The following is a 24,046-nucleotide window of genomic DNA, read 5'->3' as shown; positions in this document are numbered from 1 at the left end:
TCTTCTTCATGTCTCTTCTACATCAACATGTGTCCCCTCTTCTCATGTCTCTTCTACATCAACATGTGTCCCCTCTTCTTCATGTCTCTTCTACATCAACATGTGTCCCCTCTTCTTCATCCCTCTTCTACATCAACATGTGTCCCCTCTTCTTCATGTCTCTTCTACATCAACATGTGTCCCCTCTTCTTCATGTCTCTTCTACATCAACATGTGTCCCCTCTTCTCCTGTCTCTCTCTACATCAACATGTGTCCCCTCTTCTTCATGTCTCTTCTACATCAACATGTGTCCCCTCTTCTTCATGTCTCTTCTACATCACATGTGTCCCCTCTTCTTCATGTCTCTTCTACATCAACATGTGTCCCCTCTTCTTCATGTCTCTTCTACATCAACATGTGTCCCCTCTTCTTCATGTCTCTTCTTCATCAACATGTGTCCCCTCTTCTTCATGTCTCTTCTACATCAACATGTGTCCCCTCTTCTCATGTCTCTTCTACATCAACATGTGTCCCCTCTTCTTCATGTCTCTTCTACATCAACATGTGTCCCCTCTTCTCATGTCTCTTCTACATCAACATGTGTCCCCTCTTCTTCATGTCTCTTCTACATCAACATGTGTCCCCTCTTCTTCATGTCTCTTCTACATCACATGTGTCCCCTCTTCTTCATGTCCTTCTACATCAACATGTGTCCCCTCTTCTTCATGTCTCTTCTACATCAACATGTGTCCCCTCTTCATGTCTCTTCTACATCAACATGTGTCCCCTCTTCTTCATGTCTCTTCTACATCAACATGTGTCCCCTCTTCTTCATGTCTCTTCTACATCAACATGTGTCCCCTCTTCTTCATGTCTCTTCTACATCAACATGTGTCCCCTCTTCTCATGTCTCTTCTACATCAACATGTGTCCCCTCTTCTTCATGTCTCTTCTACATCAACATGTGTCCCCCTCTTCTTCATGTCTCTTCTACATCAACATGTGTCCCCTCTTCTTCATGTCTCTTCTACATCAACATGTGTCCCCTCTTCTTCATGTCTCTTCTACATCACATGTGTCCCCTCTTCTTCATGTCTCTTCTACATCAACATGTGTCCCCTCTTCTTCATGTCTCTTCTACATCAACATGTGTCCCCTCTTCTTCATGTCTCTTCTACATCAACATGTGTCCCCTCTTCTTCATGTCTCTTCTACATCAACATGTGTCCCCTCTTCTTCATGTCTCTTCTACATCAACATGTGTCCCCTCTTCTTCATGTCTCTTCTACATCAACATGTGTCCCCTCTTCTTCATGTCTCTTCTACATCAACATGTGTCCCCTCTTCTTCATGTCTCTTCTACATCAACATGTGTCCCCTCTTCTTCATGTCTCTTCTACATCAACATGTGTCCCCTCTTCTTCATGTCTCTTCTACATCAACATGTGTCCCCTCTTCTTCATGTCTCTTCTACATCAACATGTGTCCCTCTTCTTCATGTCTCTTCTACATCAACATGTGTCCCCTTCTTCATGTCTCTTCTACATCAACATGTGTCCCCTCTTCTCATGTCTCTTCTACATCAACATGTGTCCCCTCTTCTTCATGTCTCTTCTACATCAACATGTGTCCCCTCTTCTTCATGTCTCTTCTACATCAACATGTGTCCCTCTCTTCATGTCTCTTCTACATCAACATGTGTCCCCTCTTCTTCATGTCTCTTCTACATCAACATGTGTCCCCTCTTCTTCATGTCTCTTCTTCAATCATGTGTCCCCTCTTTCTTCATGTCTCTTCTACATCAACATGTGTCCCCTCTTCTTGTGTCTCTTCTACATCAACATGTGTCCCCTCTTCTTCTTCGTGTCTCTCTACATCAACATGTGTCCCCTCTTCTTCATGTCTCTTCTACATCAACATGTGTCCCCTCTTCTTCATGTCTCTTCTACATCAACATGTGTCCCCTCTTCTTCGGTCTCTTCTACATCAACATGTGTCCCCTCTTCTTCATGTCTCTTCTACATCAACATGTGTCCCCTCTTCTTCATGTCTCTTCTACATCAACATGTGTCCCCTCTTCTTATGTCTCTTCTACATCAACATGTGTCCCCTCTTCTTGTGTCTCTTCTACATCAACATGTGTCCCCTCTTCTTCATCTCTCTTCTACATCAACATGTCCCCCTCTTCTCATGTCTCTTCTACATCAACATGTGTCCCCTCTTCTTCATGTCTCTTCTACATCAACATGTGTCCCCTCTTCTTCATGTCTCTTCTACATCAACATGTGTCCTCTTCTTCATGTCTCTTCTACATCAACATGTGTCCCTCTCTCTCTTCGTGTCTCTTCTACATCAACATGTGTCCCCTTTCTTCGTGTCTCTTCACATCAACATGTGTCCCCTCTTCTTCATGTCTCTTCTACATCAACATGTTCCCCTCTTCTCATGTCTCTTCTACATCAACATGTGTCCCCTCTTCTTCATGTCTCTTCTACATCAACATGTGTCCCCTCTTCTTCATGTCTCTTCTACATCAACACGTGTCCCCCTTCTTCCATGTCTCTTCTACATCAACATGTGTCCCCTCTTCTTCATGTCTCTTCTACATCAACGTGTCCCCTCTTCTTCATGTCTCTTCTACATCAAACATGTGTCCCCTCTTCTCCATGTCTCTTCTACATCAACATGTGTCCCCTCTTCTTCATGTCTCTTCTACATCAACACGTGTCCCCTCTTCTCCATGTCTCTTCTACATCAACAGTGTCCCCTCTTCTCCATGTCTCTTCTACATCAACATGTGTCCCCTCTTCTTCATGTCTCTTCTACATCAACATGTGTCCCCTCTCTTCATGTCTCTTCTACATCAACATGTGTCCCCTCTTCTTCATGTCTCTTCTACATCAACTGTGTCCCCTCTTCTTCATGTCTCTTCTACATCAACATGTGTCCCCTCTTCTTCATGTCTCTTCTACATCAACATGTGTCCCCTCTTCTTCATGTCTCTTCTACATCAAACATGTGTCCCCTCTTCTTCATGTCTTTCTACATCAACATGTGTCCCCTCTTCTTCATGTCTCTTCTACATCAACATGTGTCCCCTCTTCTTTATGTCTCTTCTACATCAACATGTGTCCCCTCTTCTTCCTGTCTCTCTACATCAACATGTGTCCCCTCTTCTTCATGTCTCTTCTACATCAACATGTGTCCCCTCTTCTTCATGTCTCTTCTACATCAACATGTGTCCCCTCTTCTTCATGTGTCTTCTACATCAACATGTGTCCCCTTTTCTTCTTCTGTCTTCTTCTACATCAACATGTGTCCCCTCTTCGTGTCCTTCTACATCAACATGTGTCCCCTCTTCTTCGTGTCTCTTTCTACAATCACATGTGTCCCCTCTTCTCCATGTCCTTCTACATCAACGTGTCCCCTCTTCTCCATGTCTCTTCTACATCAACATGTGTCCCCCTCTTCTCCATGTCTCTTCTACATCAACATGTGTCCCCTCTTCTCATGTCTCTTCTACATCAACATGTGTCCCCTCTTCTCCATGTCTCTTCTACATCAACATGTGTCCCCTCTTCTTCATGTCTCTTCTACATCAACATGTGTCCCCTCTTCTTCATGTCTCTTCTACATCAACATGTGTCCCCTCTTCTTCATGTCTCTGTCTCTACATCAACATGTGTCCCCTCTTCTTCATGTCTCTTCTTCCATCAACATGTGTCCCCTCTTCTTCATGTCTCTTCTTCATCAACATGTGTCCCCTCTGTGGAAAGAGACTCTGAAAAGTTTCAGGAACAAAGATTCTCTCTCTTTTTGATCCATTTCTATAAAAACCTGTCTGAAATGAGCTGATCAGATTTTGGCCATTCTTTATGATGTCATAACGAGGTTTTGTCTTGTGTAACCATTAGCCAATCACAAACCAAGGTAACCCCTCCCCCCCCCCCTCCCCCCCTATCACCTGAATCTCCTCCTAGAGCACCATTGAGTTCTTTGTAAACCAAATATCCTCAGAGGGGCGTGGCCAGCAGCAGCTCATTAGCATTTAAAGCTACAGAATCAGCACTTTGGAAACAGGGCTGAAACAGAGGGGATTATGGGTATTGCTGCAATGATATGTCTGGTGTTTCAGCCAATCAGAGACAGGCTCGTATATATCTGAGACCTGTGATATACTGATGAAGAACAGTATGATAGGGGACCTTTAAAGTTTGAACACAGTGTAATCCTAATGAAATGTAACTGTTAACAAAGTGGTATCCTGGGAATGGCTTATAAACGTTCGTGTGATCAGATGTGTCACAAAGGGTGTTATGACATACAGGAAAGGAAGAAGTTTGCTCTAAGGAGGATAGCTGCGATACCCAACTAGTTTTGCTTATTGTGATCGACCTTGGCTCAAATGTTATTGTTTGAAATGTAACTGAGCTTTTGTCTTCTCTATAAAAGAGTCCGTCACACACAAGAGGCTCTCAGGAGGAGTCGTCATGCTTGCAAGCATTAAAAGAAATATCTTGAAATACTTATATCGATATTGTGTTTCTTTGCATATTTGCTCATCATTTTCTCTAGACAGCAGCTGATTTTAAGTTGCTACGACAACCCCCTCACCTGTGTGGACCCTCAGGTGAGTCTTCAGGTTCTTCAGGCAGGACATAGTCTTCCCACAGAAAGTGCAGAAGAACTGTTTCCCTTGCTGGCCGTTTCCTTCGTCAGTAACTATATGAAAACTGTTAGAATCCGACGTCGCGGAAACGCTGTTGCTGGCGTACGAGCAGCTGGGATCCTCCCCCAAAGGATTGTGGGTAGAGCGGGGGGTGTTGGAGCTGTGGTTCGAATATCAGGCAGTCAGACCCTCCGCTGGCCTCTGACCTCTGGCAGGAAGTGCTGACAACTTCCTTCGCTACTTCCTGTTTGGTCGGAGGGGGCGGGGCTTCCTTCTCTGTGTGTCTGTCAACACCTGGAGAAATAACCAGAATTTAACACTTTCACAAACTTTATCGAGTGTTTTTTTATGATTCAAATGATAATAACACTTTCATTTAGCGTGAGAACGGCTTCAAAATGTTACAGTGTACTAAATAAACGTATGTCAAATGCTCTAATCTATAAATCTCAGTCAGTTTAGCCTCAAATTGCAATTTCTTTATGGTAATATGTGACCAGGTATCGTCTTAGATTTTGGATATTATGTCCAATAAAAAGAGAGTTTATTATAACTGGACTCACGGTACGGCTCAGTTTGGGAACATAACTCGTCGTCCTCCACTTTGATGGATTCTCCTACAGCCTGCTGCAAAAAGAGAGCGAGATTTAAGAGAGGTCTGCTTCATACTTATACTCCACTACACTATATCAGTATGTAGTGTCTCTACTTTAAAGAGTCCTCTCCTGCTGATGTTCAGGTGTATATCAGTATGTAGTGTCTCTACTTTAAAGAGTCCTCTCCTGCTGATGTTCAGGTGTATATCAGTATGTAGTGTCTCTACTTTAAAGAGTCCTCTCCTGCTGATGTTTCAGGTGTATATCAGTATGTAGTGTCTCTACTTTAAAGAGTCCTCTCCTGCTGATGTTCAGGTGTACATCAGTATGTAGTGTCTCTACTTTAAAGAGTCCTCTCCTGCTGATGTTCAGGTGTATATCAGTATGTAGTGTCTCTACTTTAAAGAGTCCTCTCCTGCTGATGTTCAGGTGTATATCAGTATGTAGTCTCTACTTTAAAAAGTCCTCTCCTGCTGATGTTCAGGTGTATATCAGTATGTAGTGTCTCTACTTTAAAGAGTCCTCTCCTGCTGATGTTCAGGTGTATATCAGTATGTAGTGTCTCTACTTTAAAGAGTCTCTCCTGCTGATGTTCAGTGTATATCAGTATGTAGTGTCTCTACTTTAAAGAGTCCTTCCTGCTGATGTTCAGGTGTATATCAGTATTAGTGTCTCTACTTTAAAGAGTCCTCTCCTGCGATGTTCAGGTGTATATCAGTATGTAGTGTCTCTACTTTAAAGAGTCCTCACCGTCCCCCGTGTAGCATCGTGTTCAGAGGGGTCTCCACATCGCACCGCCTCACCTGCAGGAGGTGAAAGAAAAAATGTTCTATCAATATTTAAAAACCATGGTGCTTATTGCTCATCAGTTAGGATGATGGATAATGTCAGAGATGCTTCTGATGATACATGAACACCTTTAGACTGTAACGATAGATATCCTTTGGCAGTAAAGTGACTCTCACAAATTCCCTTTTTTTAAAACCACCTATTATCTGTGAGGATCAGATTACTTCTCCCATTACGGATAATTAGTGCGAATGCTGTGCAATGTGAAATTCTACCGACAGCTGCTACCGTTTTTCAACTATAGTTAGAAATGTAGGAGGTTTATTTCTCATTCAGATCAATGGAAAGGCTCTCCTTTCACTGCACATCTCCAAGGAAACCTTTGATCTCTGGGCTCACACAGGTGTTTGATAACGTCGTCACCATGGTAACCTTTGATCTCTGGGCTCACACACTTATTTGTAGCTAAAAGCCGTAGTTAATTATGAAGTTATTACCCTATCTGATAATAATCCAATGCAGAGGCAATAATGTAATATAATAGGTTATTTTATATATATTAGGGATGCACGATAATTATCGGCCCGATAATTATCGGTCCGATATTAGGAATTATGACGTCATCCCGATAAACCCGATACCAGTATTAATAGCCCCGATAATATACAATATATTTTTTGGGTAAAAAAAAAGAAAAAAATACTGCGGTGTGGATTGGGATGAGGGGCGCTTATTTTTCACTCGGCTCCTCCCGTTTTGCCAGTACTGTGGTATTAGTGGTTTAGGAAGAGGGGAGTTTTTCACAAATCCAGCGCTCCCTAACTCATGCCTGGCTGTGACGTAAATGGTGTGCGGCCGTGAAGCCAGGACAGTAAACAAACATGTCGTCGGTGGTATGGGCTTGGAGCTATGTGCAACTCAAGGCATATGCTCGAACCGGAGCTGCCTGGACGCTGCAATCATGTTGCGCGCTATCCGTGCTGAGTGTGCTGACTTTTCGTACAATGTCCCACTGTCTGGCTTCCTGCATAAAGTCAAGTGCTCGGCGCAGTTGTGGCGAAATGTCGCTCCTCTGTTTTCATTTAAACAGCTCCGTATATCCGTTAGCGCAGCTAGCTAGCACCAGATGCTAACAACAACAATGCACGTAAGGTCTCTCTCTCGCTCGCTCGGGCCACACATACACACACCCTCCCGGTCCTCCAGATGGCCAGTCGGTGCCTGTCGGTGAGCGTGGAAGTGTGGTCTGCCACAAGCGGGCGGCAGGAGCGGGCTGTCAGCATCAGCTTGTAGATGGTATTTTAAACTCGATGCGCTCTGAAACTACGGGGCGGCCGAGGAAAAAAAATACACATGCGTTAATCGCGTTAAAATAATTAGTGGCGTACATTTTTTGTTATTATCGGTATAGGTCTTGAGAAGCAGGAAGTTATCGGTATCGGTATCGGTTTCAAAAAAACAATATCGTGCATCCCTAATATATATTTATATATTATTTTTTATATAGTCTTAAAGTTACAGCGGCCCTTTGAGTGCAGCCATAATGCTGATGTGGCCTTCGATTAAATTGAGTTTGACACCCCTGGTTTACAGCATTCGCACACATTTTCAGCAAGAAATGCATTTTCTAGTTAAAATGTACTTTTGGGTTATCTGTTGCCATTTTTTTTTTTTTTTTCAGACCCTCTAAATAAAAAAATGTTTCTAAAAAAAATCAGACTCTCTAAATACGAACTTAAAAAAAAAAAATTCAGACTAAATACGCACTTTTTTTCCCAGACTCTCAAAATCAGTGGTTCTCAACTGGTGGGTTTTTACCCAGGACCCGTTTCGAGTGGGTCGCAGATGTGTGAGTGAAGAAAAAAGAAATTGAAAAAAAAGAAATCTCTTTTCTTTTTTTTTTAAGTCAAACTTTTATTTTGAAGGCCCGATTTTCTAACGCATGCAGTCGGCGTTGGACTGGAAGTACCGGAGACCATAAACGGTTTTGAAAGCTTCTGTCACGTAGTGATCATCTTCTCAATAAAATATCTTTGCTGATGTTTTTTTCGAGTCTTCTGGCCAATCAGAATCAAGAGTGTAGCCGGAAGTCCCCACGGAGAATAACTTTGCGGTAGAACTATTCTTTATACATCCATGGGTACAACTTCAGATAGAAATGAACACATAATGAAATATGACCCCCGGTCTGATGATTGACAGGTCACAGAACAATGGGGGCTATCTCCCCTTACCCACAAAGTACTTCACACAGACTCCTCTTTGCTCTCTCTCTGTGAGGAGCAGCAAGCTGTCAGCACAAAGTGAAACACAAACAATGGCATAACATATTATTAATATTTCGGGTAGTAATAGATGTATTTATTCTCTTCTCAGAGTACCAGAATGCGTAGTTTATATGTTAGTATTTCTAAAAATCTCCTGGGGGAGAATCCCCCTCGACCCCCCTGCTGGGGTTGGGTTTCCAGCATGTGTGCCTTTCATGTCATGCAGTTCAGCTTTGACTCCATCACACTTTAGTTCTGTGAAGGGATATGAGGGATATATGCACTGTACTTCACTTTAATTAATATTGTATGCTGAAAAGCGTATATTTAGCAGCACGATTTTTGTTGAATAGCATTTGAGTGGTTCAAAATGTCGGGTCGCGATTTATTGACAAAGGAAAAAAGTGGGTCCCGAGGCCTGACCAGTTGAGAACCACTGGTCTAGCTAACCCTAACCGCTAGATTAATGTTTGTTATTTTGAGAAATGAAAAAAGTTCATGTGATTTTGCAAAATTAAAACCGGGGACATTTTGAGTTTTGCGGTCAATATATCATTAACATATCCAATTTCTCGCTTCACTGGTAAGAAAAAAGGGGGACAATTCTGGTTCAATGTAATTTGAAAATTGTAACTGTTGGATACAACAGACGGGTGGCGCAGTGGTCTGTGCGTTGATCATCAGAATCAAGGGGGCGTTGGGGAACTCCAGTTTGAAACCCGCTCCCGCCCCACTGCGTCAGGCCGTGTGTCCTTGGGCAGAACACTTCACCCGCAATTTGCTCCTGTGGGTATTGTCCACAGTAGATGACCATTACATGTATGATCTGTATGTGTAATGGTGTATTTGTAAAGTCTTTGAGAGTCTTTGATAAAGCGCTATAATAAATAATAAGGATTATTAGTAGAAGGACGATAGCTCATATATGAGACTTCAAAGGTCTTTTATTTATGAAACTCTACATCAGATTGTCCTGATTCTCTCTGAGTGACTAGATGGGGTCTCCTACTATCACCCCTGGAGTGAAATAAGTCTTTGATAATTTGACATGTTTTTATTTATTCTTGTATAAAAACAGAAGGACGATAGCTCATATATGAGACTACAAAGGTCTTTAATTTTGAAACTCTACATCAGATTGTCCAGATTCTCTCTGAGTGACTAGATGGGGTCTCCTGCTATCACCCTGGAGTGAAATAAGTATTTGATTGACTTCGAATGACTCTTTGATTATGGACAGTTTACATTAAATAATAATCAAAATATAGATGGACAATAGATCTAATTTGAGATTTTAAACAGCATACATTTTAAATTGTGCTTCAGAAAGTAATGTTATTTTAGGAGTGTTGTGAGATGGTGTCAACATCAATTGAAATTAGTCAATTAGTCAAAATATCAGATATGTCTTCATAACTGTATCCTTACATTTTACATTCACTCAGTTATAATGTGGTAGTTATACGTAGTTTGTTTTACATTATTATTGATCACATTATATAGTACATATTTCTTAATTTAAGCTCCAGTATATGAATATGTTTGGTGTGTTTTTTAGGTATATTTGTTATTGACCGAGTAAACGCTTTTATTTTGAAGGCAGTTTTTACATGCTTCTACCCTACCGTAATGCATAGGATATTCGCGCACCGCAATACAACAAGTGGGGGCTGGCTCGACCGCAGTCTGTTTACCCAGTGTTTCCTGACATGAAACGTTTTATTTCACCTTGCTATATGTTTTTAACGTATATTAAAAAAACGGGGACATTTCCGGGGACAGGCCAATACAAACGGGGACTGGCCCCAGAAACCGGGAACGTCTGGTCACCCTAAGCTAGCCGCCATTAAAAAGTGACGACAGATAACCAACAAGTTCCATTAAAACACTTTATTAAAATGTAAAATGTTTGACCTAAAGTTAAAATAAACTTTTTTACCACCAGTTTTTCCGGTCCTCCGCCGTTTCCAGGCTGATGATGAGCGGCAAACTGAGCGGCAGCGCGGCCGTTAGATAGGGGCAACGCGGTGCCGCTAGCGGTGGTTCTCAGCGTCGTTCCGCCTGCAGTGGTTGCTGCCGGCTGCGGTGGTTCTCAGCGCGGTGCCGCTTGCGGTGGTTCTTCCGCTTGCGGTGACCCGGACCGCTCGGATCTCCACGAGCCGCAGCTTTCTGCGCAGCGCCTCGTTCTCTTTGCGGCTCCGCGAGACCTCGAGCTGTAGCACCGCGAGCCCGCTGTCCACGAGCTCACAGATCTCCGCCACCGCCGTGTTCGCGAGGACCTCCATGATGGAGGCGAGCTGCGCGTGCAGGGACGCGGCAGGGGACATGTTTTATGGTTTAATGTTTATTATAATAAGAATAAAGTGTGGAAATCTGGACTAGATTCCCCCAACGAGGATGTAAACAGTCGCGGAGACAACCCCGGAAGTGAAGCGGGGCTACAAAGGACTAGAGAGAGCTAGTGCGCATGTGCAAAGTATCAGTTTACATTATTTCTTGGCAGCATTTCTATAGTAGTTTTTCATTATTGTTTGCCATTTTTACATTATTTTCTGTAGTTTTTGCATTATTCTCTGCATATTTTATTTCCACAAAATATGAATAATCTGTATATAAATAGAATATGTGCTGTATATTAGAATCTAAGAGTTTAGTTGTGAATTATACCAGTGTGACCTCAAACACACATATTTAAATCATGTCAATCCTTTATTGATAGACTTTCATCTACAAATAATTAATGATTATTATTAGCCTGCTAATGTTTCGCTCTGCAATGTAAGTTTTCATATTGCTTTTATTATTATTTTGCCCATCGTGTATCTTTGCAGTCATCATTCAGTGCATACCGGATGTAAAGCAATTATTTATTTTGCACCACGCCCTGATCATATTCACATGAAATAATAGCTAATCCAAAAACTAAAATACAGAACCACACACTATTAAATGATATTGCTATTTAACACACTGCCAGCAGCACAAAATGAAACACTTCTGTTCAATCATCACCTTTAAGACAGAAGAGGTGAAATGTGAATTTCAAAACACGATCATATTTATTCAGGATTCTTTAAAACACCTTTTGCAGAGGTGACAGGTCAATTAGTGATTTCTTACAAGTACAAATAAATCCTCTTTTGGAAGAAAACATTCCCAAAAAAGCTTCAGTCGTCAGGAGAGCAACACATGTAGGTTTAAGATAACTTAAAAAATATATATCATGTGTTAAAAGATCTGCAAAATACAAAAAGTAATAACATACAAAACTGTAGGAAGAGTTTTATAAACAAAGAAAAACACAATAACTGTAATTAAGTTTTTCACAACAATTTAAACATCGGATCAATATTTTTCCAAAGATGGTATAATTTTTTTTCTAAATTAACTGATTAATAGATATATTTCAAACAGTCCATTTCTGCAGCAAAGTCCTTGGTCACACACACACACACACACACACACACACACACACACACACACACACACACACACACACACACACACACACACACACACACACACCACACACACACACACACACACACACACACACACACACACACACACACACACACACACACACACACACACACACACACACACACACACACACACACATTACATTTACTTACATGCATTTCCTGGAGACTTATCCTAACCTTAACCATAACCAACACATCCATAACCCTAATCCTTACCCTAACCAAGTCTTCACCCTAAAATTAATGACTCCCCTTATGGGGACCTCCAATTTGTCCCCATAAGGGAGGCGAGTCCCCACACGTGACTGTGTAAACAGATTTAGTTCCCCACAAGTATAGTGATGCTAGGACACACACACACACACACACACACACACACACACACACACACACACACACACACACACACACAGAGCAGCGTCACAGTCGGGAGGCTGTGGCTCAGTAGTGCGCTGAACTTTGAATCAGGGGGTCACAGGTTCAAACCCCACTGCAGTCAGCATGTCGTTGTGTCCCTGAGACTCTTCACCCCAAAGTGCTCCTGTGGGGATTGCCCGCAGTATTGAGTATGTGAGTTGCTTTGGATAAAAGCGACTAACATGTAATGTAATGTCACCTCGTGGCTCAGCTCATGTTTTGCCAAAGCTCCAAATAAACCGTCAGTGTTTGCCATCAAAGTTCCAGCTCTCTGAGTTTCGTCTCCATTGCTTCAGAGGTTTCCATCACACACATCATTCACCTGCAGCATCTGGTCTAAAACCTCCAGACTCAGGGTCAGTTTCATCCCTCAGGCCATGAGGCGGTTCAACACCTGCACCTTTTTAAGAACATCCATAACATTCATCTGTTTGCAACTTACACATTATTTATCTAATATATCATATTCCAATCACTTATAGACTCTTATGGCACTATTTATATTCTATTTGTATTAACCTGCACTATTGTATCTGTGTTATTGTGTTGCTCTGCTGGAGGAGCCTGTGACCTCAGCTACACTGTAGCTCTGAACACATGCCATTAAAAGCCTTGAATCCTGGTGGTGGAAAACAGGAAGCATTTGAAAACCAGAGGTGGGAAGTAGTGAAGTACAAATACTTCCGTTACTGTACTTAAGTACATTTGTAGGTAAAAACGTATTCTCTTGTTTACACATTATGTCAACATTACATTTTGTTCGCCTCCAGAGGCGTGGTAGCGGTCCATGTGCAGCTTCAGGCTGTATTTGACGATGAAGCTGCGCGGGCAGAGCGTGCACGTGTACGGGCGCTCCCCGCTGTGCACGTGCTCGTGAGCCTTCAGGTGCGCCGACTGCGTGAACTTCTTCCCGCAATGTGCACACCTGAAGGGCCTCTCACCGGTGTGGATCCTCATGTGCACCTCCAGGTTCTGAGAGGTGGCGTAAGTCTTCGAACACACGGGGCAAAACAGACGCTTCCCTCCCTCAGCGCCGCTAAACTGGTCCCTGGAGGAGAAGATCATATCAAAATCAGAGAGGTACACACACCCTTTACTCAAGTAGAAGTACAGATAGCAGAAACATGTACTTAAGTACGGTAACCAAGTATTTGTACTCTACTTCTTCCCACCTCATCTCGTAATCAAACGCAGAGCCGCTGCTCTCGTTCGAATACGAGCCGCTGACGCTGACCATCTTCAGCCCGAAGGCGTCGCCGTCTTCCAGGTTCCCGCTCTGATGAAACTGAGGGAAGGGCGGCAGCGTTCTGGGGCTGGAAGGAGAGTCCGTCTGCACGAAACACAAAAAGCATCAACAAGGTGTGAAGATTTCCTGTTCTTTCAGAGCGGGAGTACAGAAGCTGTAGTGAGTAACGGTAGGAGTTCAGCAGGCTAAAACAAAGAGGGCTTTAGTACAAACTAGGGCCCAATTCCAAACCACACCCTACCCACTCCCCCTCAGTGATGGAGTGAACTCCGTCTGTAGTCTCACTCTAACCAGATGGGGGTGTGAAAACAGCACGAGGCTTTGGGACGAACTCCCCTCTCTCCAGCTGACACAGGAAATGCCGTGAATCTTCGTAGCAACGGTTTCAAATCAGCTTCTCTTGGATTAAAAATATATATTTTTAAAAATCTCTAACGGTGTTTCTTTTTGTAAAACACTTTTTGTTTTAAAATATGATGTTTGTAAGCTGCTTGGTTTTTACAACAGCCTGTAGATATACACAGGTAGCATGAAGTTGTTAACATCTGTACGACGATATTAAATGTGTCTCTTGTTGTGAAGTTTATCACTTAATGTTTGCAGGAACTATTTGTGAACGAGCAAACGGAGGGGTAGTGTGTAGGGGGCGGTTTGGAATTGGGCCTGAACCTAACCTCAAAGCTTTTATTTTGAAATAAGGGAGGGAGGCTGTGGTGCTGTGGACTAGTGGAGCAGTGGACTAGTGGAGCAGTGGACTAGTGGAGCAGTGGACTAGTGGAGCAGTGGGCTAGTGGCGCAGTGGACTAGTGGAGCAGTGGGCTAGTGGCGCAGTGGGCTAGTGGCGCAGTGGACTAGTGGAGCAGTGGGCTAGTGGAGCAGTGGGCTAGTGGAGCAGTGGGCTAGTGGAGCAGTGGGCTAGTGGCGCAGTGGGCTAGTGGAGCAGTGGACTAGTGGAGCAGTGGGCTAGTGGCACAGTGGGCTAGTGGAGCAGTGGGCTAGTGGAGCAGTGGGCTAGTGGAGCAGTGGACTAGTGGAGCAGTGGGCTAGTGGAGCAGTGGGCTAGTGGCGCAGTGGGCTAGTGGAGCAGTGGGCTAGTGGAGCAGTGGACTAGTGGAGCAGTGGGCTAGTGGAGCAGTGGGCTAGTGGCGCAGTGGGCTAGTGGCGCAGTGGACTAGTGGCGCAGTGGGCTAGTGGAGCAGTGGACTAGTGGAGCAGTGGGCTAGTGGCACAGTGGGCTAGTGGAGCAGTGGGCTAGTGGCGCAGTGGACTAGTGGAGCAGTGGGCTAGTGGCACAGTGGGCTAGTGGAGCAGTGGACTAGTGGAGCAGTGGGCTAGTGGAGCAGTGGGCTAGTGGCGCAGTGGGCTAGTGGAGCAGTGGGCTAGTGGAGCAGTGGGCTAGTGGCACAGTGGGCTAGTGGAGCAGTGGACTAGTGGAGCAGTGGGCTAGTGGAGCAGTGGGCTAGTGGCGCAGTGGGCTAGTGGAGCAGTGGGCTAGTGGAGCAGTGGACTAGTGGAGCAGTGGGCTAGTGGAGCAGTGGGCTAGTGGCGCAGTGGGCTAGTGGAGCAGTGGGCTAGTGGCGCAGTGGACTAGTGGAGCAGTGGACTAGTGGAGCAGTGGGCTAGTGGAGCAGTGGGCTAGTGGCGCAGTGGGCTAGTGGCGCAGTGGACTAGTGGCGCAGTGGGCTAGTGGAGCAGTGGGCTAGTGGACTAGTGGCACAGTGGTGCAGTGGAGCAGTGGAGCAGTGGACTAGTGGCGCAGTGGACTAGTGGAGCAGTGGACTAGTGGCGCAGTGGGCTAGTGGTGCAGTGGACTAGTGGAGCAGTGGACTAGTGGCACAGTGGACTAGTGGAGCAGTGGACTAGTGGAGCAGTGGACTAGTCGAGCAGTGGGCTAGTGGTGCAGTGGAGCAGTGGACTAGTGGACTAGTGGAGCAGTGGACTAGTGGACTAGTGGAGCAGTGGAGTAGTGGAGCAGTGGGCTAGTGGCGCAGTGGACTAGTGGAGCAGTGGACTAGTGGACTAGTGGACTAGTGGGCTAGTGGAGCAGTGGGCTAGTGGAGCAGTGGGCTAGTGGCACAGTGGGCTAGTGGAGCAGTGGACTAGTGGAGCAGTGGACTAGTGGACTAGTGGAGCAGTGGAGTAGTGGAGCAGTGGGCTAGTGGCGCAGTGGAGCAGTGGGCTAGTGGCACAGTGGGCTAGTGGAGCAGTGGACTAGTGGACTAGTGGAGCAGTGGACTAGTGGACTAGTGGGGCAGTGGAGTAGTGGAGCAGTGGGCTAGTGGCGCAGTGGAGCAGTGGACTAGTGGAGCAGTGGATGAATGAGCAAACGGAGGGGTAGTGTGTAGAAGGCGGTTTGGAATTGGGCCTGAACCTAACCTCAAAGCTTTTATTTTGAAATAAGGGAGGGAGGCTGTGGCGCAGTGGGCTAGTGGAGCAGTGGACTAGTGGAGCAGTGGACTAGTGGACGTGTGGCGCAGTGGAGTAGTGCGTTGGTGTTGGGATCAGGGGGTCTCAGGTTCAAACCCCACTGCAGTCAGCATGTCGTTGTGTCCCTGAGACACTTCTCCAAAATTGCTCCTGTGGGGATTATCCACAGTATTGAGTATGTAAGTCGCTTTGGATAAAAGCGTCTAACAAGTGACATGTGATGTAATGTAATTTAAAAATAACTAGAGTTTCACCATCTGAAGTGTAGTTCTGGGGCTGCTGGAGGGAGACTCTGTCAGGCTGAAGAACGAGGGTCTGTTCGGGTCCGTGTGAGAGGAGAAGGATCCCAGCGACTCTCCGGCCTCCAGAGAATCCACCAAATACACTGGGAAGTTCTTCTTCGCTGGTTTCGGCGGCTCCGAGGAGGACTTCCTGTCGGCGTCCTCGCCTCCGGGCCAGAGTCTCTTCACGCTCCGGCTGACGAGATCTCTGGAGGAAGACGTCTTATCATCTGCAAAGAAATACAAAACGCATCACTGAGAGGGAGAATAAAGTATGAGGGCGCTAACGTCACTTCCGGACACAATTAAGTCCCGCCCACTTTCCGGTGGTGAAAATAATGCATTAGAGCGAAGTGTCTTCATTTCTTAAAGCTGCTGAGTCACCTCAAACAACACATTTGATTGGATTTATTTCGAATGTGTAAAACAATAATACAAAAAGATAATAATGACATTTAACATGATAATTATTATACAATACAAAATGAAGCTGTGTCAAATTGATAAACAAAAATATTACTGATTCTAAATTATATATAAAACACAAATAAATCCAGAATCACGTTTTTTTTACTTCCTCTATAGAACAAAAAGGACAGAGTCAGACCCACCGGACATCCATCCCATAATTATTCTCCGTAAAAACAAAGCCCTCTCTGATGCTCATATTTCTGGAGAAATTATACCGTTTTTGACGAACAGAAATATTGTTTTCCGGCATCACTTTAACATTTTCGGTATGAGTGTAACGGCCCGTCCACACGGCGGCGTGCGTTGAAGCTTCAACGCTTCTTCCCATTCACTTTGAATGGGGGGACGTCAGGCTTTGCCGACCTGCATTGTGGTTCCGTCGCTTCGCGTTGCTCGCTTCAAAAGTTGAGAAAAGTTTTCAAGCTTCGGCGGAAGCGTCAGCCAATCAAATCATATGCCAGTATAAGCTCTAGCCAATCAAACCGCGTGCTTGTGTGTCCGGGGCGGGAGAGTCATGTGATTGGTTGTTGGCCGATTTTCAGACACGCCCGCCGGCAAGCTTCAACGCACGCTGCCGTGTGGACGCTGCGTAAGAGAAATATATAAAACACTGAATATATTTCCTGTTCTTCTCAGAAACTGTCTGTAAACCTTCTTTCTGCAGAGATGAGACACACGTGATAGTTTATCAAGTTTGCGACACTTAAAATGATTGTTGTTAACCTCAAAGCTTTGTTTTTGAAATAATTTAAGTTTCGTCATTTTAAGAGTTGTCTCAAGTGACGCAAATAAAATATTCAAATATGGTGGCGTCGTTTTTTAACCATTTGTTAATTAAGTTTACAGAAAAAAGAACAAAATACTGGGTGGTTTCCCCTCACCTTCCTCTGAGCTGTGGTTACTGTCCGAGTCTTCGTCTTTGATCAACACCACGTCGGGAAGCTGGAAAGAATAAACGAAAGCAGATATAATCACAGTTACAGCTTAAAGTGTGTAAGACTTAAAACATCTTTAATTCCACCAGAAATACAATTTAATACCAAATTCCTACTGTAATTTGTGTGACCTCAATTCAAGGTGTATTTGGAAAATGATTGTAAAAAATGCATTAATTAAAAGACCAATTTATTTTGTATTTTATAATGGAACATCAGAACAAATTATACCTTAAATCCCCCCAAAAATACAATATATAAATATATAAAGGAATATTAGAATTTGAAAGATTTAAAAAGGGATTTAAAGGTCACCTATCGTGCTATTTTAAGACATATATTATGGGTCTCAGATATATAAAAATAAATAAAAAACATGTCTGTGAAGTTTTTTGCTTCAAATACCAAACAGTTCCCTCGTTGTAGCCATGCCTCAAACCCCTCTATTACAGCTGTTAGAGAAACAAGGATTTTGGGTCCTTAGCTTAAAAAAAAAGAGGAGGCGGAGCTAATGCCTGATCAGAATTCTTCCGGAGATAAAGTTAAATTCTGCTGTGATAAAACGCCATCCTGTTCTAAACCACATCAAGGATTATCTCTGAAACAGTATGGAGCTCAAATGCTTTTGCAGGTTTATCACAAGGTGAGTTCCTTTTTTATTTCCTGCTTTTTAAACACATGTGCTCTCCAGTACAGGTTAGCTCTGAGTGTTAGCGATGCTAATGTAAACAAAGACGAGATCACGTCCAAAACACGTCAGGCATTGTTTCTGATAGTGCCGTGGGTCCACCGCCGATTTGACGTCATATCGGACGCAAATCTGTATCCGCTCGTTGTTCCCCCCCTTTTTTTAAGAGCTTTGGGTACGGAGGAAAAGAGAGAGGGTTTATTTCCTGACGCTGCGTGAGTTCCCCGACACACCGGGGACACGTGTTGATGTAGAAAAGACATCAACAAGTGCATTTTGCATGATAGGTCCCCTTTAAGAGATTTCAATATTAATTAAGTAGATAAAACGTTTTAGAACCCTAACCTTAAAAAACGTACGTAAATACCAATCCATTTCAAATGAATCGCAGAAGAATTTGCTTTATCAAATTAAACCCAAAACTAATCAAGATAAAATGTTTCCTGAGTCCTGATTGGCTGATTCTTCTTCAAGGTTAATTTCATTTTCATTTTAATGGAAGCTTTTTTTTTTTTATCCCATTATCTCAAAATCTCCGTTTAATTATCACACTATCTAGAATTAAAATCAAAAAACATCTTATCATAAAAACCTGAGTTTCAGCCCAAGGCAACGAGACTGGGATGAAGAAATAAATGAAATGTTTTATCTTGAGATCAGCTTCAGATAAGGAGATGATTAACATGCTGTCAGCTGCTCTCAGTGCATTAAGGTGGATCTTAAGGCATAGTAAGGATATTTAAAAGGATGCAGTGACCGCTTTGTTCTTGAAAAATCCAACATATCATCATTAAAGCGGAAGTTAAAAGTGTGGAGGAAAAACAGGCTGCTATTATTCAATTCAGTGATGGTTTACTTGCAGATGTAATGCTTGTTATTTACTTAAAGAGGCCCTATTTTCCTTTTTGTACTTGTCCCTTTCCTGTAGTGTTTTCTATAGGTTTTAGTGCATGTAAATGGTCTGCAGAGGCTAAAATCCCAGGAGGGTCAAACTCAAGGCCTACGGGCCAAATCCGGCACGCGACTTCATTTCATGCAGCCCCGCAAGAGCTTTCAAAGAATATAATACGTTTATTATACGGTTACAGGCCACTTAACAGAAGCACGTTGTCCATGAACTACATGTCCCACAATGCATCTCATTTTGAGACAGACTTCTGCTTTCACACGTAGTTAATTATGAAGTTATTACCCTATCCGATAATAATCCAACGCAGAGGCAATAATGTAATATAATACATTATTTTATATAATTACACCAGGTGCTCCGCGACGAAATTGAGTTTGACAGCTCTGCTCCAGAGGGATTTCCCCAAATAGTTCGGGGGAAAAGTAGATCCCAGTCTTTGTGTTTACCTCCTCCCTCAGCACCGCTCCTCCTCCTCCAGCAGCTGTTGTGTGTCCCCGGTCATTCTCCGGTTGCTGTGCGTCCTCAGTTGTCGGTTCGATCCCCGCTCTCCCCTCAGTTGCCGGTTCGATCCCCGCTCTCACCCCCCGCACCACGATGGACTCGATGAGGATCAGCTTCTTCTTCAGGTCCTGGTTCTCCTTGTGTTTGCGCTGGATCTCCGTCTGCAGAGCCTGGTATCCCTCCGCCACCAGCTCACAGATCTCCTGCAGGTGACCAGGGGCCAACAAGAGACATGGGGGACAAAGAGGGACACAAAAGAGAGGGACACAAAAGAGTGGGACAATGTGGGATAAGTTACTGCAGCGATAAGATACGTTTTAAAAATAAACATTTCTATTGATACTATTAGCTTATAAATTAGTAAATACATTTATAGACTTTGTTGGTTGATTGACATCCGACACAGCTAATGGGGGACATTATGGGCACACGGTGGGACCCCTGGTCACCCTAATGGGGGACGTTGTGGGACCCCTGGTCACCCTCATGGGGGACGTTGTGGGACCCCTGGTCACCCTAATGGGGGACGTTGTGGGACCCCTGGTCACCCTAATGGGGGACATTGTGGGACCCCTGGTCACTCTAATGGGGGACGTTGTGGGGACGTTGTGGGACCCCTGGTCACTCTAATGGGGGACGTTGTGGGGACACGGTGGGACCCCTGGTCACTCTAATGGGGGACGTTGTGGGGACACGGTGGGACCCCTGGTCACCCTAATGGGGGACGTTGTGGGGACACGTGGGACCCCTGGTCACCCTAATGGGGGACGTTGTGGGGACACGGTGGGACCCCTGGTCACCCTAATGGGGGACGTTGTGGGGACACGTGGGACCCCTGGTCACCCTCATGGGGGACGTTGTGGGGACACGTGGGACCCCTGGTCACCCTAATGGGGGACGTTGTGGGGACACGTGGGACCCCCTGGTCACCCTAATGGGGGACGTTGTGGGGACACGTGGGACCCCTGGTCACCCTAATGGGGGACGTTGTGGGGACACGTGGGACCCCTGGTCACCCTAATGGGGGACGTTGTGGGGACACGTGGGACCCCTGGTCACCTACCTGCACGGCGGCGGTGGTCAGAGCGCCCAGGATGATGGAGATCTGCTCTTGGAGAGCCACGCCGCGGAGAGACGCCATCCAACCAGAGCTCTGCTGCCCTGCTTTGTATCAGGTGCAAAGAAACACATTAACCTCAGCAGCAAGGATACAGATCCACAATAGCAGTGGCGGTTTATCTCATGTTCTACCTTCTGTAAAGCGTCTGTGAGCACCTGATAGACTTTAGGAATGTAATCCGTTACTACAACTATACCTGTCAGTAACTTCATCTCACTTTCTGTTACTTTTGGAGTACCTCGATATCAAATGCAAAGCAAATAAAAACAAGAGACAATAAATAACAATAGTTATATAAGTGTATGTCACCTTAGAAAAGAAGAAACTAGGATATCAATACATTATATTATATTGTTTAATAAATCAGGTGTGCTGTATTCAAAGATAAATATATTTAGAAGAATTAAAGTAGATATAAACCATAACGAAAATGCATTCAATACGTTTACCTGTAATATATCCATATGCATTTATACATGTATTGTTATGCTGCTACAGTAGTCATCTCTGTGCTTTCTAATGTCATGTACATCGAATATAGTTACCTTCTTTGCTTCCTGATCGCGTGATCTCGTCACATGTAATAAACTCCCGGAGAGTAAACCGCTCTGGAGGCTCCAATCTGCGAAGCAACAAAAACAAAACGAGAATACAAATTGTGTTTCTGCTCACGAGCGTTTTCCGGAATAACATACCGGACTTCTGCTTTGGTTCAATGGCAGAGAGCTCACTAACATTGAAGGGCTATTACTGCCACCTCCTGTGCTGGAGGGAGGACTGCGATTAATATAATAATAAGAATTAAAAAAGGAGGAAAATTATAGAAAAATATGGAAATAGGCCCAGAATTATCCAACAATAATAATAACAATAATAATAAATATACATTATTATTATACATTTTTTTAAAGTATTAAAAAGGGAATACTTTGCAGACTGCTAAATAACATTAAAGGTGCATTAGCGCCACCTACTGTGTTGGAGGGAGGACTAAAGTAAATAATAATAAATAACAAAGAAGATCATTATAAAAATAGTAAGACAATTGACTAGAATTGTGTATCCATAAAAGTAATAAAAACAACAATAATAATAATGAATACAAATAATAAATAAGTTAAAAGTTAATTTAAAGTTTTTTATTGTCATTATACAAAAAGTACAACGAGATTCAGACTCTGTCCCAGTGTGCAACAACTAGACATACGTAACATTAAAAACATGGCAGTAGGACAGACAACATAAACAATCATACGGTGGAAATAAATAGTTAAAAATATTGAATTTTTAAAGTGCATTCAAAGTGTGTATAGGCCTGGAGATGGTTACGGTTATTGCATTACATGTCACTTGTTAGACGCTTTTATCCAAAGCGACTATACTCCAGGTATCCCTGCAGGTCTTGAAAAAGAGATCTATGACCTCAAGGGACAATCTGGATACATAAAGGTCTGACATTAAATGATTCAATACTGTGGGCAATCCCCACAGGAGCAATTTGGGGTGAAGTGTCTCAGGACATAGAAATATTAGTAAAACATTAGGTAACAGCCAACACATAGTCATTGAACCAGAAGACAAGGGGGGACAAATAGTCATACAGGACAGGGACAATTACAGATTAGAAGCACATAGACAATTACATAACATACTTACAGACCACTGACACACTCACTACAATTAATAACACAAACACTAGTTAGGAACATTACAGAAACACTATACAGAAACAAATCCATCAACAAAAAACTAAAACAATATCTGGATGGTCCGGAGGAGCCCAGGCCCCGCCTCTTCTACCTGCTCCCCAAGATCCACAAGCCTGTGGAGACGTGGACGGTCCCCTCTGTGGTTCCGGTCGGCCGCCCCATCGTCATTGACTGCTGAAACCTACAACATCACAGAATACATAGATCACTTCATAAATCCCCTCTCCAAAGTCCACCCCAGCTACATCCAGGACACCTATCATCTTGTTAATAAAATAAAAAACCTCCCCATTCCCAGTCACACCCTTCTTTCTTCTTTAGATATAGACTCCTTATACACCAATATAGAAACTCCACTTGGCCTCTCTGCCCTTCAACACACCTTCAATAAATACCCAAACCCAGCCAGACCCGACAGTCACATCCTCCAGTTACTCCACCTCCACCTCACCCGGAATGATTTTGTTTTCAACAGTATACCAGTACCTCCAGCTGTGCGGTTGTGCTATGAGCCGCAAGTATGCTGCAGCATATGCAGATATTTACCTGGCCCACTGGGAGGAAACGGCCTTCATCAAACTCACCCTCAAACAGTGGCGGCGCCAGAGTATTTGTGTTGGGTAATCTATGGTAGGGCTAACCCATGCAGTGGTGGGGCTCAAGTCAGTATTTGCAATGTAATTACATACACGCTATATCGCTCCCCTTGACAATGAAACGCCACGCGTGAGGTTTAGATTATTTCCCTGTCTCAATCGAAATTGAACTGTATCAAATAAAAAGGCACATTTGTGTTGTAGTAAATAAAAAGGGCGACCTGGAGCCAATCCTGCAATTTCCCCACAGGTGAAAGAGTTGACATGCTGAAAACCCAACCCCTTTGAATCCCCCCAGGAGATTTTTTTTAAATACTAACATAAAATACACATTCTGGTACTCTCTTGAGAAGAAAAATAAATACATATATAACTACACATTTAAAAAAATGAATGCCATTTTAGTTTTGTGTTACTTTGTTCTGAAAGCTGAACCTTCTCTCCTCACAGAGGGGAGAGGGAAGAGGCTGTGAATGACTTTACATGGTGGATAAGGGTGGATAGCCCCCATTGTTCTGTGTGTCAAAATGAAAGACAGCCCACACACCTATCAATCACCAAACCGTGGGGTCTTATTTCACTCAGATGGAGGGAGTAAACACAGCAGCAGGCTTTGGGACGGCCTCCACTCTCTCCGGCAGAAACAGGAAGTGCCGTTACTGTATAACAACGGTTTCAAATCAGCATCTCTTGGACTAAAAATGTAAATGAATAACTCAAATAAAACTCCAAACATCTTTCATTGTGTTTCAAAGCTCTTTTAGTTTTAAACCTTTTTCTAGACTAAACACAGGATTGATCCTAAGTTAAAACATATGAGGTCATCATGAGGTTGTTAACATCGCAGTTTATCAGCTGGAACTACTTGTAATCAAAACCATGAAAGGTTATTCAAACTATTCAAGTATTATTATTGTAGTATGCCACTAAATACTTACATAACTAAACATTACATCAAG

The 24,046-nt window shown here is 43.7% G+C and overlaps 1 protein-coding gene and 1 long non-coding RNA gene across 4 annotated transcripts; both read right to left on the bottom strand.

Annotated features, from left to right (window-relative positions):
• Positions 1 to 3,578: 3,578 nt before the first annotated feature.
• Positions 3,579 to 10,744, bottom strand: LOC117547204. 2 transcript variants are annotated; one of them, XR_004569131.1, is made up of 5 exons: positions 10,241 to 10,744; positions 5,996 to 6,048; positions 5,213 to 5,276; positions 4,595 to 4,943; positions 3,579 to 3,631 (listed from the first exon to the last, which is right to left on the bottom strand). It is a non-coding gene; the product is annotated as an uncharacterized LOC117547204 (long non-coding RNA). The 2 variants fall into 2 exon arrangements; XR_004569130.1 differs by lacking the exon at positions 3,579 to 3,631 and having other exon boundaries at positions 4,015 to 4,943.
• A 1,506-nt stretch (positions 10,745 to 12,250) lies between these two features.
• Positions 12,251 to 21,487, bottom strand: LOC117547195 (zinc finger protein mnm-2-like). Of its 2 annotated transcripts, none has more exons than XM_034217763.1 (7): positions 21,328 to 21,487; positions 20,726 to 20,826; positions 19,608 to 19,865; positions 17,510 to 17,570; positions 16,131 to 16,387; positions 13,376 to 13,533; positions 12,251 to 13,251 (listed from the first exon to the last, which is right to left on the bottom strand). In XM_034217763.1, exons 1-7 carry the CDS (start codon positions 21,473 to 21,475, stop codon positions 12,942 to 12,944), a joined length of 1,293 nt encoding a protein of 430 aa, XP_034073654.1. In that variant the 5' UTR covers positions 21,476 to 21,487; the 3' UTR covers positions 12,251 to 12,941. The 2 variants fall into 2 exon arrangements, with proteins under 2 accessions (XP_034073654.1, XP_034073655.1); XM_034217764.1 differs by having other exon boundaries at positions 20,726 to 20,823.
• Between the last annotated feature and the right edge of the window lie 2,559 nt (positions 21,488 to 24,046).

The sequence above is a fragment of the Gymnodraco acuticeps genome, unplaced genomic scaffold (genome assembly GCF_902827175.1).
Source record: "Gymnodraco acuticeps unplaced genomic scaffold, fGymAcu1.1, whole genome shotgun sequence".
In the NCBI taxonomy this organism is placed as follows: domain Eukaryota; kingdom Metazoa; phylum Chordata; class Actinopteri; order Perciformes; family Bathydraconidae; genus Gymnodraco; species Gymnodraco acuticeps.
Note: the sequence above shows the minus strand (reverse complement) of the source record. Positions and strands in the feature narration are given on the sequence as shown.

What these genes read in the sequence shown, in the direction of transcription:
- LOC117547195 (XM_034217763.1), bottom strand. Translation starts at nt 21,475, where the DNA reads ATGTTATTCCGGAAAACGCTCGTGAGCAGAAACACAATTTGTATTCTC. An exon ending in TGACCACCGCCGCCGTGCAG is followed by an intron (nt 19,866 to 20,725) that starts GTAGGTGACCAG and finishes GGTCACCTGCAG; the next exon opens with GAGATCTGTGAGCTGGTGGC. An exon ending in TAACCACAGCTCAGAGGAAG is followed by an intron (nt 16,388 to 17,509) that starts GTGAGGGGAAAC and finishes ATTTCTTTGCAG; the next exon opens with ATGATAAGACGTCTTCCTCC.